General features: G+C 28.6%; 1 protein-coding gene across 9 annotated transcripts in view; it reads left to right on the forward strand.

Annotated features, from left to right (window-relative positions):
- Shal (potassium voltage-gated channel protein Shal) overlaps positions 1-19,442 on the forward strand; it is a 114,918-nt gene that overhangs the window by 41,539 nt on the left and 53,937 nt on the right. For all 9 annotated transcript variants that reach the window (XR_012046964.1, XR_012046962.1, XR_012046963.1 and 6 more), the window contains exon 3: positions 15,478-15,666. Coding sequence is in view for 5 of the 9 variants with exons in the window: in XM_072894913.1 (XP_072751014.1) it covers positions 15,478-15,666 (189 nt within the window). In the remaining 4 variants the exon portion in view is untranslated. The remainder of the gene's footprint in view (positions 1-15,477; positions 15,667-19,442) is intronic.

Raw genomic sequence — 19,442 nt, forward strand, 5'->3', positions numbered from 1 at the left:
AAAATCTTGACAAAGCGAGGTTGGCAAACCGAGAATTATTAGCGGCAACACATTAATTTTTTAGGCTGCAATTTAACTAGAAAACGCTAATTAAAAAGAGTTGTGGATAAATTGAAAACTATCGGAGATATATAACGACATTGGCTTTAAATTATCAACTTTTCATTGCTTATATCCAAACATAACATTTTCCGTGAAATACTTTTCTGCTTTTAATATATATATATATATATATATATATATATATATATATATAGAGAGAGAGAGAGAGATACTGGTTTTTTAAAATTTTTATTTTTTAAACTTAGATATGTCAAAAGAAATGTCAAAGTTATTTTCCTTTGCTACAAACTTGTTAAATTTTATCAAAAGAAAGATTTATTGGTCAAATGTCGATTTTATCACATCTCGAATTTAATATCTTTATATGTTCGGAACTTTGCTCAAATATACTTGTCATCTCGAGGTTTATGGTAATACTATTATCGACAAAGTTTGGAGTTGACGAATAAAACAGGTTCAAATTTAAACCTGATAGATTTAAGTAAACTTTATATAAATAATTTATTTGAATAGAGCTTATTGTTAATGTTTTATTAGAGAGTGATTATTTAAAAATATATTTCTATCTCTAATTTTGCAGTTAAATAATGTAACAATTTTATAATATAGACGATTGTAGTAAGTAAATTAATAGAATCTATTTACTTGAATTATCAAAAAATTTAAATTTTTATTTAAATTATTTATATTAAAATGCATCCTGATATTTAAATCTTTACTCTCAGGCTATCATATATTCATCAAATTTACAAGAATATCTTTCGATGATTTCGCAGACCAATTTTGTGATTTGTTCTCAATCGAGTCGATTGTGATATGAAACAATAACATAAAAATAATCGCCACATTTCAATTGCATGAGTTTTCACAGAACAGATTTTATTTTTCTTTTCTCGACAAAGAGAAAGAGATTTTCTGTCGATCGGCGATTCTTCTGATTCATTCGCGACGTGCGATTAAATCATTGACGTCATTGGCCGGCTGTCGAAGTTTATTGCGCCGCTTCTTTTTCATTAAATAAACAGCCGCGCGTGGCTGCAGCAACAGCAATCGGCGCGGTTGCGGTTATTCTTAACGCTACAAACAGTTCCGAACAGTTCGTGTAGGTGTGTTAATCAAGATTGCTTCGTTCAATCAATCACCAAAGAAAAACAAAGCTATAGGTTTTGTCTTTTTTTTTTTAATTTCTTGATCAAGATGAAAGGAGGAATTTCTTTTATCTTTTTTTATCAGCAAAAGCATCGAAATTAAAATTAAATATTTGTTTGACCACTATCAAAAAGTGAAAACTGGATTTTTGAAATAGTATCAAAATCGAATTGATAAACGTTACTATAAAGAAATTACAGATCATATAGTTTAGACTTATATATCTTTCAAAAACATGTGTCAAAAGTTTCTTTTAATTTATTAAAGTCTTTTTTTTTTTTTTTTTCAAAAATTGCATTAAAATTAAATAAAGATTAAATATTAGATTGCTTGAGTATTTCTTTGCTTTTTCATATTACTCATAAAATTTATATTGCTCGTAAATCATTATGAATTTTAATGTGCGGGCGTTGATTAGCCCGAATTATGTATTTTATTAAAGACATTTAGCTACGGCTGCAGTTGTAGAGATTCTCGAACTTTATAATGTACTGCGTCCCTGGAAAATCCGATATTAATTTTTTGCGAATAGCAGTAATAGTGCCAAGTAACGCTAAGAATATAATGACAACGATGCTGTAGTATCTCTCTTTTTGCAAAAAACGATATCAAGTAGACAAAACCGCGATTGATGCATAAAGAAGTAAGTACGTAAGGCAATCATGAATAATCCCATGTAATAAACGAAAGTTGATTTTTTATAATTATACTCAGGATGTCTGCTCTCTAAAAAAGAACATAGAAAACCTAGAATTCACAGGAATTTCTTTTGTATCTGTATACAAATTAGGGAAGTCTCATGGAATTTTATTGGAATTCTAGGAATTTTTTTGAAAATCTCATCCCTTTTCGAGAATTGTTTTCGTATTGTAAATAGTCAGTTGTTTATGTGAAAGTGGCGTCTCATTTCGTAGAAACTCATTCATTATTGAGAATTTTGACTTTATTTTTAAGAATTCTAGAATAATTCTTGATAGATTAAACAAATCGTGGCAGCCATTAAAATAATGGCCCAAGAAAAAAATCGGAATAAATTGAGAGATCCAGGTTCATGGTGCGTCTCACTTTATCCTTCGCCGTATTTTTAGCATTTTTGCCAGATTTTAAGCGGTTGAGGATGCTGCAATCGTTGTTCTATGTATAAAAATTATTAGAATATTATCGCTTGAGACGCTAGACATAAATGAGATTCCGTGTTATACTGGTGATCTAATTTGTTTAATAAATATTTTAATAATTTTGCATACCTAGAATTCTATTTAGAAAGTATAAATAATTGCAGAACGACAAAAAATAATACGAAATCTCATTTAAAGTTGATAGAACAGTACAATTAACGTTTCTAGCGGTAATACTTGTATGTTTAGTGTCTCGGCCAATCTAATTTGTTTAATAAATATATTCTAGTAATTTTTATGCATAAAATCCTCTCTGGAAATTAAAAGTAATTGCAGACCTGAAAAATAACATAAGAATAAATCTCATTAAAGTTGATAGAACTATTGAAATATGACCAACGTCTCATCTCGATATTTATACGTTTGGCGTTTTGGCAATCTAATTTATTTTAATAAATTTATTTATTAATAAATATTCTAATAATTTTGATGTATAGAACTCTCTCTCTCTCTTTCTCTCTCTTTTTTTCTCTCTCTAGAAATTAAAAATGATTGCAGAATAATACTAAATCTCATTAATCGATAGAACTATCGAACTATCAAAATATGACCAGTTTAATTTAGTAATTTAATTTATTTAATTAATAGTCTAATAATTTTTACGCATAGAATTTTTTATAGAAAAATATTTTAAAAATCGTCGGCAAGAAAAGTGAGACGCAGCATGAATTTGGTATTTCAGTTTGTTCTACGCAATTTTTTGATTTATTTGTTACAACCATTTGTTTATTTTGGGAAGAACGATTAAAGAACTATTAAAAATAATTAAAAATAATATTCTAAAACTATTAAAAATAAAGCCAAAACTCTGAACAATTAGTAAGTTTCCACGAAGTGAGACGTCAGCTTTATACACACCAGTCAGCGAGTTAAACAAATTATGCGTTTAAAATATATTATAACTATATATATTTATAATTATATTTAAATATAATTATAAATATTAAATTTATTAATTATAAATATACATATATTTTTTTTGTTTGTTTATATATTCAATGTCTTTACATAATATTGAATATGAAGTACATATTCTTTATAATTTTTAGTGATAAAGAAATGAAAATTTTATGCAAGTAAAAAATGCTTATTTTATGAAAATTATTCAATTTTTTAGTACATTACAAATCTAACACTTGAAACTTAAAAGAATCTGTATTTTTCCTTCGTATGAATGAAAGCGTAGAAAACGTATATAATAAAAAAATTTATTTTAGAGAAAAATTATATTAAAAAATCTTGAAAATATTCTCTTTACTTAGAATTTTGAACAAAAATACTAAGAAAATCAGGAACTTTTTTACAAGATTTGAGTAGACATTCTGTATATTTCATTTTTAATGCCGATAAAAATATGCATAAGCCTGCTTTTTAAGATAGCATATTTCGATGATTCAATTTATATTAATTTCTTTCTTCTAGGTCATACTTTTTTGTTCCTCTGTCCCTCTGGTCACATATGAGTCACAATACGTTGTCGCACTTTTAGGTGTCTCATAAGTGCTTGAATTTTTTGATATACTCTATTGTTAAAATATTGATAGTCAAAATGACTGTATGATCTTTAATACACATTAGTGTGTTTGAATATGTGGGTATTTTAATACACAATAAGATAATATGTAGAGTTCATTAAAATCATATTTCTTTAATTTCGCTTACTTATTGTTGATGAAAATTTATGTATAAAAACTTTTTAATAGTACATGATTCACACAAGAGGCAGTCTTTGTTAACGCGCCTACGGGTTAGTCTATTAAACTTGTTTTACGAGCATTAAGAATGATAATACACGAATCCTAGGATAAATAATCTCTCTATTCTTTTAACTTTTTAACAATCGCGTGCATATACGGCGCACACGAATTTCATAATAAGGTTAATTCTTTTGTAAATTGCTTTCATGTAATCCATTTTTATTTTACGGTTAAAGGACCACAGAACATTCTACAAAGAGTATTGGTATTCAAAGTTGTTGTTTATATATTTAGCAAAACAATCTGTTTTTAAAATTATATATTTGTAACATCCTTATTTATTTACATAATAACTTTATTAATCTTTTGATTGCTAAATTATTTTAAAATATTGTTATTACTTATGATTATTATTCATTTGTTAGGATTTATTTTTTTGTCAAAATTTTATTTATTGAATTTATAGAAGATAGTTTATTTGCACATATTTTTTAAAAAAAGCTCTAGAAAATTTTCCAAACACTAATATACAACATAATGTAAAATAAACGAAATGATTATATCTAGCTATGTATATTCTAATTGATATTGGAATTATTGGTATATATTATTTTATTATGTCAAATGTCAATTTATCCATTAATATGTAATGTTTATAATCCATTTCAAATGTTTAATATAAAACATACATTTGTGCTTAATATAATTTAACTGTCATTTAATTTATGCGAAGGAAAAATTAAGATTTTATTCTTATTCGTTAATTTGATTTTGTTTTATGTATGTATATATTATCCACGTGCGACAGTTACGATTGATTTTCATAACGAAATATAGCAGCAACAGTTATTTGATCTTTCGTGTAGATAAAACCTTTACACGATTTTCATATCGACATGTTGGAACTTGTGATGCAGTGATACAAATAACGAGAAAATGGCAGCATCATAAAATAAATAAATGTGTGGAAATAAAATTTAATGTTATGATATGCACATTCATTGATTTAATTTTATTTACAAACTGCATAAATTATTATGATATAATTAACGAAGCATCTTGGTGACAAACATATGACTTTTGTAATGAGTCTCAAAAAATATTAATTATTAATTAATTAAGTACTTTATTAATTATATATTCATTTTTATGATCAAAAAGTTATAAAGATAAGATCCAGGAAAAGCTACAACGGAATATAGAAAAATAGGAAACAAAAACGGAAAATAAGAATAAGAGCACTTTTTAGCTTTTTTGGCGAAATAAAATTCTAAAATAACAATGTTCGTTTGATTGTCTTCTAAAATTTATGAAAATAAGAGTAAGAAAATAAGAATAATCTTGCGCTTATTTTTATTTTCTTATTCTTATTTTTTTCCATTATTAGAAGCTTGCGCTTATTCTTATTTTCTTATTCTTATGTTTATTAGATGGCAATCAAACGAATATTGTTATTTTAGAGTTTTATTTGCCTCGCCAAAAAAAAAGCTAAAAAGTGCGACGATGACGCGCTTATGCAATACTTCCCGACGCGCCCAATAATGCAAATGCACCGATTAGCTATTCGCCGAGCTGGTTATTATATAAGCGGCAGTTGAAAACGAAAAGCCCAACAAGAAATTTGGGACGACGCTTACAGCCGACGATGTGAATTATCGCGGAGCTTCCGCTTGTCGCGGCTTTAATTAATTGCGAATGCTATGTAGGTTGTAATTAACGCACTATTGCGGATATTAATGCAAATAGTAATCACCAATAACTGGACCGACTAACGGATGTACGCGATGTAAATAACTGACCTTAATTTTTCGATGAATCGCGCGGGAATTTTTAATAAATAGAACCTTGGCTTGCCAATGAATAATCTTTAATAGATCGTGAATGAAACTTATCAATGTTTATTGAAATTAAAAAACACGCGTAAATTTTTATAAATATTATATATTAATAAGTATATATTACACTTTTTAACATATTTTTTAAGAATTATAATTTGATGTAAAAATTTACTATATTCTTTATTTATATATTTATTGATTTTTATTTAAAAACATCACAAAATATTGTTAATAAATAAAAACAATATATCTCTTTTGCGTAAAATTATATGTGTAAATTGTTATTATCAACGAAATAATTGGAATACAAATATTGGTACTTGCAATTCTGTCGTAATATTTTTTTATTAAATATTTAATGTATGTGTATTGCGTTATATCAGAATTTAATCATGAATAATTTAAGAAAAATTAAAATTATATAATAAAAGTACATATTTGATGACACAATCTAATATTAAGGAGAGAATATTTACATGCATATATAATTAAATCAATAGTGTTTAAACTATTATTATTGTATATGATTTTTGTAATCGTTTAGATTCTATTTCTATTTATTAGAAATTTTAATTATAAAATATTTATTATTAATTAAATTATTATTAACTCTAATAATAATAAATTACCAATTGCTAATACTATTGAAATTAATTGAACTGAAAGTTCAAGAAACTCCAAGCAAAAGAAATGAGTGTATGAATGAATATTTAACATAATACTTAGATCTTTTAATATTTTTTTTCCTAATCGAACTAATATAAAGTAACGTGATATTTTAATCATATATTAATTATTTTGATATATTAACGATTAATTGAAACAATTTTATAATTTTATGTAAAAACTACTTTGCACAGCTCTATCGGTTAGCGACTCTTCGACGATTTGAACTTCCGAATTCAGTTAAGTAATAAAAGCCAACGTGAACACAATACGGATACACGCGATGATCTTTGCGTGATATTCGACAATTAATTTTAGCTGCCGACGATAAGGGGAAAGGGTATAACGCAATCGGTAACGATCGTGAACTCTCGCCCACGGCTTATCCATCTAAGTTAATTAGGCGAATGCCATGAAATAACGCGGGTCACGGACAAGAGGTTGGTCGGCCCTAAGCTTTCGTGTTTTTTCAAGAAAGCCCACAAGCTCGCGATACGCTATGCAAGACCTACTTCCTGAAAAGGGTATAAGTAGTTTTCAGAATTACATTTTTTTTTTTTTAAAGAAGAGAGACGATGAGGATCCTTCTGAGATTTCACCGGTAGAAAGATTTCGACAGATATCAATGAGTGTGTATCGCGAATCTCGCAAAACAAAATTTTCTTAAGAGAGAAGTGGTATCTGACGTTTATGTAAACATCTGATAATTTTTGCGAATCGCGTATTCGACTGTATTATTCTTTTTAGAGATGTGCATATTTACAGTTATATACAAGCTTCTGCGTATCGTCCATTTTTACATTCCTGCAACGTTCTTTCGACATTCGCTTAAGTGTAATTTATTTTCCGATAGCTTTCGGATTTGTTTTCTCGCAGTTTTAAATTAGAAATCGCTAGGTTTGGAGAAATTAATTGGTCGAACGTTTGATTAAAACAGAGGAACTAACATTTGTTGTTACAGTTTCCGGCGACACAGTTTTCTGGTAATTGCGCGGAGGGATTGTTATACACTTTTTTAATCACTCTGTCTACAGTGTCGCGCGACTGTGCAATATTGTTCTCGTCGCTTTTGTTTTCTGCGCACGCGTCTATTTAGCGACTACCTATTCGAATATTCGATTGTGTCCGCCTTGGTCTGTGAAACCGCTGCGAGCTGTAGATACGTTTCAGTCAAACTTCTACTTTCTCTCGTTTCACGAGCGATACCGTACCGGCGGGTTGAATGCATTCACGAATCTATGTAACTTCCGTCGGCGACGCGCTGCCAGACGCTGATAACCCTTTCGCGGTCCCGAAATGTAAAAGCCTCTTCGGAAAGACACGTTTACAATATAACAACGATAAGAAAATTAAGTGACTTTATATGGCAGAATATCTTTTATAGGCATTCACCGTTACATTGGGTGCCCAAGAAAAAAAAATTGTTGCTCTTCTTCTTCTATGAATTCTTCTTTTACTTGGAAGATGAATAATATTTTGTTTAAAATTTGATTAGAAACAATGTGACAGTATTATCTCTTTTTATTATATATACGCGCGTTTTTATATATTTTTTTTCTCCATATAATATTTATGTTAATATTAAATATGTATATACAGTACCGGCCAAAAATATATCACTTTTAGGATTTTTAAGCATAAATTTAATTTAATTTACTTACTTACAAAATTAATTTTTTATATTATTAAAATTAAGTTTTTATATTATTTTATGAAAAATATTTTATTCGGTAAGTTGTATTTACTATCAAAACATATATTATGATATTATAAATATCCATGCTTTTTGAATAAAATTATACTCAAAAATACTAAAGGTGATATATTTTTGGCTGGTACTGTATAATATTATGTAAGATCACACGGTAGAGTACTTTTTTATCTTTTATAATGTGAAAATTGATGCACGATATTTTGGAAGTCAAAATGTGTTGTTATAATAAATTACTTAATACACAAATACAATCCTTGCATAATATACATCGAGGTAGATACCTGTTGTTGCTTAGAACTACAAGCAAGAACTGCAGCAAGTTTATATGCAAATGGTTATTATTAAGCGGCTAATTTGTTATATAAAGTTTGTCAAGCGTGCAATTCGAAATATATTTGACACAGTATGTATGTCAATATGTATTATTTGTGAAGTTGGTGCAACATTTCGCCGTCTATTTTAGCGATTGCAATTTATGCGATCTAAATTTAACTGCATCATCAGATTGAATAACACATTAATTAATTCAAATTAATTTTTTGCTTTAAATATGATTAATTTTATCTGCTCAAAAAGAGAGCATTCGCGATGAAATTGTACGTACGACATAAAATGAAATGATATATAAATATACTTAAACTTTATTGAAACCGATGATTAGTAGCGAATGCTGGAAGCATCGAATAAATTCGACATATCAAATAAATTTGAGACATTTTGCGTCGCGACGTCGCGGTTTATCGTACGTGAAATAACATTGCTATGAATTTCCTCGCTTATACTGGGCATCTAGAAAGCTCGATTTCGCTCGCTTTACGACGGTTTCATTGCGGTGCCATAAAGACGCGTTTGGTCACAGCTGACGATGATCTGACAATTGTCAGATCGCGCTCTACCCTCACGATGGTCGTCATCATCGCCACGTGACAGTAAAGTACAGTTCAGTCATGGTTGATGTATTCGAGTATGGCATACTGATGTTTCGCAGATGCCTCGATCTGTAACGGCGTAAACATCCGCGAGTGTCGAGCGAATACACGTCGCGGAAACTCGCTGTACTTCTGGCCCGAATTGCACCGCGCGAAAATATACCGAGGCAAACGTAAATCGGCAACCAGGCTTCTGTTCCATGAAGGCGACCTTGTTTGCAACTTTGCTTGCATCCTTGGCACTCTTATCGCAAATTTGCGATAAGCCAAGAGTTTCATAATCTCAGTGCGGTTTTAGTGGCTGTTTGAAATTTGTTAGGGCACAGACAGCGAAATTAAACTTATGTAACTCTCTATTACACAGTTTATTTACTGCAAATTTGTTTGTCTAATTCCAAGTATTAGATATTTGAAAATAAGAGATAAAATTTGAATAAGTGGTTTCTTCCCCAAGTAATTTTGCTATGAGTATATGTAGCTTGATGCTATATAAATTTATTTTTAACTTTAATTGCACGAAATATTTACGTTCTACTGACCATGATATTTTGAAAATAACAAAAATGATACGATCTCTAGTGCTAATATTTTCATCAACGTATATTAATTAATGTGACTTTGATATAAATGCAAGTACAAAGTGATGTAAATGCAAAATAACTGTGTTATAATATTAAAATATTGTTCATATTTTATTTAATGTGTGTGTGACATTTTATTTAAAAAAGTATTTTATAAAAAATTAATATTAATTTGTTATTAATTTTATATGTGAAAAATAACATACGCATTTACAAAAATAATCTAAAGATCGGAAAAAATAAATTTCTTTAGAAGAGAAAAGTTTTAACTTCCCGTGTCTATATACTTTTTATCGATTGAAATCTTCCAACCCTCTAGTTGCTGCAACACGTGCTCCTACCCCTTTTTTAACAAAAATAGAACCGATGGAAACACACACTGAGCCTCCTCACCTTTCAATCTCTAATCAGCCGATTAACGGTTACTATCGATATCGTTCACAAAAATATACACATCAGCGTATCCGGAAAATCTCGCAAGAAAATAGATATATTTTAACTCGTTATATGTATTTTCATAATGATTACGCACGGTAATTCGAGATACGGACATTGAATTAGCGCCTATTGCCGTCTGTCGCAATTTCCGCAATTGCATAGCACAAGTTGCGAAAGTTACAAAATTAGCACGATCGATATGCTACTGCTCGGACGCCGTTAATCCTCGTTTGCGGCCGGAAAAGAGTCCCTCGAAAGTTTATTCGTGGTATAATATCACATAAAACCACAGAAAATCCAATATTATTCTAATATTATATCGAAACTTTGCTGACATTGTATTCAAAAGTATGTTTAATGCTCAGCTTATGTTTTAATTAAATATCATACGTTATGGATTTTACGTTATTTATTTTTTGAAAAATAAAATTTTACTTACTTCTATTTATTGTTATATACGTATTATTAGTATATATGAATCATCTGACAATTTATCGCACCGTATATATATATAGTAATAGATTCATTCATATTTAAAATAAAATTATTTTAAATATTTATTTCTATGTTTTGCGTAATAAGTTTTCAAGTTGAAAATTTTCATTCTGTTATTCTTATAAAATTTCTTATTTTTTTTAGAATCTTTTAATATTATATGCTGATTAAGAAGAAAAAAGATATTTGGCAGAGAAGGGATTAAATAGATCCAATATCTGCATAGTAAAAATTAATTGCTCATATAAAGTTCTAAAAAAAAATTCGCTTATTAAATTATAATACTTTTTTTTATTTAAAGAATTTGAAACCAATTTTTTGTTTATAATAATCATAATAATATGATAATTTTTTTATTAAGAGAATAGCAGAAAATTAATCGTTAAGATTATTAAAGACAGATTATTACGGATCTAGGAGTTTTTATTGATTAAGAAGTGCGAACAAAATTCTTTTTATTAAAATTAATTTACTATGTTACTTGTTAAATTAATTTATTTTGAAATTTTAGAAATATTTTATTATAATATATGAATTAAGATATTGTTACATACATAATAAAGGTAATAAAATGAAGTGTTAAAATGTTACGAGAGAAGATAGTATTTATTTAAATTTCTGCTACAAAAAAATGTTCATAATAAAATACTTTGATAGTAAACTTTTTTATATTTTTAGAACTAATTTTTTAGCAGATATTAAGAAAGTAAACTTGTAAAAAAGACGGCATTTAAAGATAGTATAAATGTCTTCTTATAACTTTAAAGTACATTATTAACAATAAGAAAAAAATCATATAAGAATTAAGCAACACTGGTTAAGGAAATTATTTGCGTTCACTGGTTGCGCGCAGATTTCTTGCTGCATAAAATAGCGCTATGATTGTTGCAGGTCAACCGTAAGAAAAAATAAAAGTTAATCATGTAGTTGTATACAGCGTCAATAAGGTTGCATAAGGTCGTTTATTTATAAAGATGCTTAGAAAAATACAGGGCGAAAAGAACTACGTTTATTTATAGTTCCTTCTTTGTCCGGGATTATAAATAAATGATTTGAAGTATTTCAACTGCTAGTAATGTTATTCGCTATAACTTAAAATTTACGAGGTTCATAAACTTTTATTTTGCATTCTGCTTGCATGATTCAACTTTATTATAAATGAAGAAGTACATAAATGTGAAAGATATACATACATATATGTACACACACGTTTGTCATATTTTTTTTGTAGATTATAACATATGCCATTAAAGTTATAAAATTGAACAAATTACACTATACAATGCATAACAGTGAAGTTATATTATACAATGTTGGTCCGTAAAATAATAATAAAAATCCAACTTATATATACCTAACATATAAATATAAATATATATATATATATATATATATATACAATATATATATGCGAGTACTCGTATGTAAATATATAAGGCAAGTATTCAAAACAATTCATATTTAAAACATTAATTACTATTCATAATGGAATATTTTATTTATTCTTATAAATATTTAATTAAATAGGATAATATGTGTTACAAATATGTCGCTGTATTGATTACTCGTACGATATATTTTGACCAAATAAATCACGCAAAATATGCATTATTAATAAATCATCAATGTTTATACATTGAATTTTTCCTACATAATTAAGAATATTAAAATACATAACTGATATTACATACATATGTGTAAACATGTTAAATACTGTACTAATTAATTAAATGCGTCATAATATTGTTCGAATCAGAATCGACTCATCCTGTATTACAGGATACTGCTTATCGAGTACAAATATTTCGTTATAAGACACAATAATCGCAGGAATCAATTAAAGCTCCAGACGTACATAATCGTTGCAATTCTAATAAATAATCGTACGAAATAAGTATGCTTGGCCTATTATCACGATCATATTTCAAGAGATAGGATGATGACGTCTTACACTATTACCTCTCTAGTCTTATTGCGCAAACTGATAACGAGATGTAAAGAAAATATCATACAAAATCCATAAGCATAAATGTAACCGTAAGCATCAACCAATATGCATCCGTTAAATCCGTAATATTTCAACGGTCCGCTCGTTATTGGTTGAGTCTTATGGTTACGTTTATGCTTATAGTTATGGATTTTGTGTGATCTTACGGTTACGGACTTTGTGTAGTATAGCCTTAAGCCTTGGAAACGTAAGCGTGGAATGTAAACACGGAACGTAAGCGTGGAATGTAAACATAGGACGTAAGTGTGCTCTTGTTGACATTGGGCCGTGGCCTTGTCATTTGCACGGCGACAGCTCGAACGAACAGACAATGGTCTGAGCGGCTCCGTGTGTCGCAGTATTACTTTTTACGTATGTCAAGTTGGCCCTATCAAACATTTTAAAAAATTATTAGAGTTCTGATTAGCCGCCTAAAAGCTCTCTATCAGTTTTATAAATAGTTCCGTCGTATAAAGCATCGAAAATAATACTTGAAAGTACGGGAGCTTTCATATTTTTTAGCAACTTTAAGACGGTATAACTGATGTGGTTTTACTTTATATAATTTTTACTTTCTTTTTTATTTTTTTTTTATTATATTTTTTAAGTTTTCTTTTTTAACTAATTTTATTTTTAATTTACTGTAAAATTAATTACATATTTATTGTGTTACCTCTAATTATTATATAACATATCTCTTATATACATATTATTATATTTTTCTCAATTTTTTATTCTTTCTCTTTTGTTTTTTTATTTTTACATTATATGTCCGTCTATGTCTTTTGTGTCTTAATTAACGATTACTGTATAGATTACAGCATATTCAAACTTTATGTCTCCGTTATTGTTACGGAGCCAGAACATTTAATCATGTTTGCTCCATTATTTAATCGTTCTGAGCGGTTCAAAATTCACCAACATTTTATACTTCATCTTTGCTGTCTCGTCTGTAACGTTATTAGATTCAATACTCCATCATACCTTTGCAACTTGTTTCACTTTTACAACTTCTATATCGATTCCGTTTCATTCATTCGTCATCAGTCTCAACTTACCTTTTCGTTTCATCGCACATCAAAATTCCGAAACTCCTTTTCTTATTTAACTATGAAATATTTCAACTCCTTTCTGTTTTCTATTCGTTCCATCTTTTCTCTCCTTTAGAGCTACGGTACTTTTCACATTGCTCATAATTTTATACAATTCTATGCACTTATCTGCTTCATTTTCTTCATTTCTATCTACTATTATTTTATTATTTACTTCTTATTTGTTATATTAATCTCAATAAATTTTGTACAATCACCTCGTGTCAACTGTTCTTATGTACTTATGTACTTACTTTTTCTTTAGTTCAATCGTTTTATTTACACACGTATGTATGGATTATCATATCAGCTGACAACTGTCACTCCGGTCTTTGTTGAAATCGTTTTCTTTTTCTCTTTTATCATTGCTCACAATGTAATGTATCAAATTGGTTAATAAAGATTATTATTAAATACTAGGCCGAACGCGATCATATTTTTACGATTATGAGAATTAGCAACGATTATTACGATTATTACTACGCATTAATTCCCGTTCGTCTTAACGAAACATTAATTCGACGGGATGTCATTAGACAACGATAGTAATTAGTAAACAAATTATTTTATTATTTACTAATTGTAAAGTCAATTAATAAATACATTAGTTTACATTTTTATTTATTGAACAAAACCTATCTGCGGAGTTTTAATGATAAAGTCTAACTGTTTCATAATTATAATATGTGTAACGATTATCATCTTCCTGCAGTTTTAGTGAATGTAACTTACCTTTTTTTATTAGACATGCGATTAAAAAATTAGATACTAAAACGAAGCACATATACAATACATAAGAAAATAATAATTTATTAAAAATAACTTATAATTTATTTATAATTTGCAGATTTTATTTATGTATATATATATATATATATATATATTTGTAAATTATAAAATATAAGGTAAAAAGGTAAAAAAAAGTTTTGCTGTTAAAAAGTTTTGTAGTTTAGGGGAGACAAAATTATACCGAAAAGAAGATATTGCTTTTCGTTGAAAACAAATCTTCTTGAGAAGAATCTTTTTCATCGGCAAGAATTTATGTAAAATATTTGCGACGGCAAAATTCGGTCATTTGTCAACTGAAAGCTTTCCCACGCGGCGTAAAATGGGGATTTAAAGAGGCACGATGAAGTCCAGGCGCCGTGTGTCACGTCGCTAAGATAAAAGTTTATTCTGGCCTTAGCAGGAATTTATCCGCGGTGAAAGCTTGCGCACGTACTTAATCCTGAAATACTATTACAAATATTTATCTCATAGTGCGATTAATCTTCATTCTAATCATTCGCGTGTTTCTTCACGATTAAAATTACTACGTTTATGTTTCGAAGCAAGCATCAAAATAATTATATATAATATATTAGATTCTGTAAGAAACAATATGAAAAAGCAATTAATTCTTTTAAAATACATTACTGAATTAAAATTTTCAAGTCTTGGAACTATAACTGATTTATGATATTCTTGATATTTATCATATTTTTTAAATTCTAAAATTGTGTTTTTATATAAATTTGAGTATGATTATATATGGATACATATTATAAGTAAGGTGATAAAGAGTTGATTAAACTTTTTTGTGTCTTTTGTGTTGAGACCACGAGATAAAAACAGAAAAGTAAAACGAATTTTCCTTTTTTTGCTGTTACAGAAAGCCAGATTGGCGCGCATTAGAATCGCGAAGGCGTCGAGCGGCGCCGCCTTCGTGAGCAAAAAGAAGGCAGCGGAGGCGCGCTTGGCCGCTCAGGAGAGCGGGCTGCAGCTAGAGGAGTTCTACAAAGAGGAGGATATCTTTGAGCTGCAGCATCATCACCTACTTCGTTGCTTGGAGAAGACCACGGTAAGTATTTACTTTGTCTACTAACAGCTGCATGGCGCGTTTTCGTATAGGAAAACTGAAATCCTCTAAGTCCCTGTCGGTTCACCCCAAAGCCCTTCAAATCTTCATCGATAAATTAACTTCCCACGTAAAGGCTTTGTTTAGTATGTCATTTTAAGGTAATGCTAGATAATATTCTGTCTTTATAAATTACGTCATTTAGATATGTCAAAAGAAGAGATTCCAATCTCTTAATGAAAAAAGTTTTTTTTTAGAACGTTACATACGTTATTTCGACATTATACAACACTGCATATTTTATTTGTAATATCATTTTTTAGGCTCATAACAGAATAACAAAAAAATAGAAATAATACTGACAACTTATATAACAATAGTTAATCGATATTCGTTAATACTATAGAAAGAAGAATGATATTTAACGAAATTAAGAAAACTTTATCTTAGAATACGATAAAGAATTTTGCTATCATTATTTAAGGTTTTTCAAGTTTCATATAAAGTCTCGAGTGACAAAGATAGATTAATGAACGAAATGATAATTAATTATTCATGAAAGCGGTGTTCCTTCACCGCTGGACGCGAAAACAACTCGCACAAAAACGTAGTATATCTTGAGCATCCGTCATTAATCCCTCTGACGCAAAACGACAAAGCAACTGCATCGTCGCGAATGCATCTGTCGACAGTTCCACTTCTCGCGCTAGGAATTCAATGGGTACCTCGAAAATCCGGTAGACTGTTTCGTGAATACTGTGTGCGAGTAATTTGAATAAACCTACGCCCCGTGCTCGTCTAATTTTAGCCCGGCGGGAGGGTGCTTGATTGTGCGAACAAGGGTTGCCGCGTACGCTTGTAGTCGCTATCGAGCCCGAATATATTCGCGTACCAATCCTCGTTTACGGATTTGTTACAGAAACGTATGTATTATGAGATCGCATAAATTTAGGATGTCACATCTTAGATTTCCCGTGTAATGCAGATACAGGATCAAGATGCAATAAAAATTTAAATATGAGATATAAATAAAATGAGAAATACATATATGCATGAAGAAGATAAAATTGGAGAAGAAAATAGAAAAATATAAAATAAGATATTATTCGCATTATGTTGAGTTATTTTGATTTTTTAAAATATATTAATAATAGTTTTTTATATATAATTTATGCTTGTATCACTAGACACGTGCACAAATTAAAATTATAACATAAGAATAATAATCTAACTTTATATATAAGTCAAAAACACATATATTTATACTTTATATTTTAATACTTCATACTTTTTTCTATATCTTTTTCTACATTGTAAAATTATAAAAGTTATATATAATAGATATGCCTAAAAAAAAAGAAGAAGTTAGAAGCTAAACAAAAGGGTTAATACAAGTACAAATGTATTTTTTAGAAAAATTTGAAGTTCTACTTTTGTAAAAAGGTTTGTAATTACGAACAAAATTTTTTTAGTGCATCTTGCCTATGTTGAGCATATTTGTATATGTGCGCACAGTGCATATAGAAACTTTAGATATGCAAGCTTAATTAAATCAATCATGACGTATATATGTACACGATCGGCACATCGAAGAAATTATAAAATACGCGTCGTAGTTTATACGAAAGTGTAATGGCAGACTGTGCAACACCCACTAGAGAAATTGGAATATAAATAGTGAAATTTTGTAGGAGGGAAAAATTAATTTATTATATCAAAGCTTTTGAATATGCGTACAGAATGATATGGGTCAATCTGTGGAAGTTGAGTGTAGGTTGATTCGCCGAAGTCGATATAATTCGATATTCCAAAATAGGAATATGCTTTTAAGTAATACAGGTATACATATATATGAGAATAAAAGTGATCCTTATTAATTAATTTCTCATGCAATAAGGTCTTAAATTTATTTTGTAAAAATTCTTATGTGTATAAGGTTATATATTTACTTACGTGCTCTTAAATTTTAAAAAATTGAGAAAATAGACTTAAACTTAAAATCATAATATTTAAAATATACAATAAAAAAATATGTAATAAAATTTATACAGAAGAGAAATACAAAATTTATTGTATTTCTGTTTAATCCAATTGTATAAAAGTTTATAATTAAATTTCTACAAAAGCTTCAGAAATTATTTAGTCACACAGAGGAATATCTCTCTCTCTCTCTCTCTCTCTCTGTCTGTCTGTCTGTCTGTCTGTCTGTCTGTCTGTCTTTCTCAAGCCTTTAAAAAAATAGTTTATTTTTATTTCAAACTGATATATATATGTATATATATAAAATTTATTTGTAATTTTACTGATTTTTGTAATTTCTATTTTTTATTTCGTCTATTTTTATATGTTTATATCAACTTTATATTTATCAATTATAGAAGTTACATTTCTGAAAAAAATTAAATTGATGAGAATTATTACGAATAAAAAATATATATAATAAAAAAGATTGTGTAATTTATTATTACAATTTTCTCGTATAAAAGCATTTCTAAAATAATAAAGATATATATAATAAAAGAGAGAAAAAAAAACGACTGCTTGGTGTAACACTGGTTATTCATCTTTCATGGACAAATGCCAATAGAACAAACTTGTATATTTGCTCTATATATCGCAACCGTACATCTATAAATAATAATATTATGGAGTTTGCTTTTAGGTTGCTTTTGTTCCTTTGGGAATATCGCTTATACATTAGTTAGGGGGATAATTTTGGTTACATATGGTTGTATCACTTGTGTTACATTATCGGGCAATTTATATTTTGTACAAACAATAACTTGAATTTAAAGAGAGTTTTTGATATTTGATTGTTATATAATTAATTTTTAATATTAAATTTTTAATTAATGTATTTTTATAATTTATGATATGCTTTAACACACGTAAGTAATTTTTTACTATCTTGGAAATTAAATTTTTTACTACCTTAGAAATTATACAGAAAATGCCTGGTAATAATATAATATATTATGTACAATTTATTTTTTATATAAAATTTATTAAGAGAAAAAATATTATATTTGCTCGTTTTATTAAATTATTTGAAACATGGTAAATAAAAAATGTTATTGTTACAGTCTACTCATTGTCAGTCAAATAATTAATTTTAAATTCAATTACGTTGATAATCAAAAGCAAATGAATATATTTAGCTATTAACATGCGCAAAATGTTTGTATTTAGCTTGACATAACTTTGACAGGCAGGTCATCATTATGTAGTTAATTTTATCATTAAAGTCAACATTTCTGATACTGCAACGGTAGTGTCATTTAACGATGGATACTTCCTATATTACAGACAATGACGTCGTCGGGTTACGGGGTCAGGTTTTCGATCGATTCGTTGTCCACGTCATCCATCCACAAAGCTAGCGAATCTTTAACCCAAACTTCAAATTTCGCGCAAATCGTATAGAATGTTTCTGGAAAATGCAACTTTCGCGTGATGTTTGACACGGAGATGTTTCCCGAGAAAAGATTTCTGCTGATCAAAGAAGAACGTGGTGAATTTGCTGACCAACGCGCGAACTATACTCTTGGACGCGGACGTGAACCGATCTAGATACTTGTTTTAAGCCAAATACATGTTTCCCAGAAGTGTGATAAATTAAGCATGCATTTTCTATTAACATGTAATATTAACACTTGGGTCTCATGGTATTAAAATGTGTATCAGTTGCTCGTGCCAAGTGTAATATACAAAGTATTTCAAGAAACGTATGAAAGTGCCAAGTATTTTTGATGAATTCGGAAATAATCTTTCTTAAAGTT

Source organism: Anoplolepis gracilipes, chromosome 6 (genome assembly GCF_047496725.1).
Source record: "Anoplolepis gracilipes chromosome 6, ASM4749672v1, whole genome shotgun sequence".
In the NCBI taxonomy this organism is placed as follows: domain Eukaryota; kingdom Metazoa; phylum Arthropoda; class Insecta; order Hymenoptera; family Formicidae; genus Anoplolepis; species Anoplolepis gracilipes.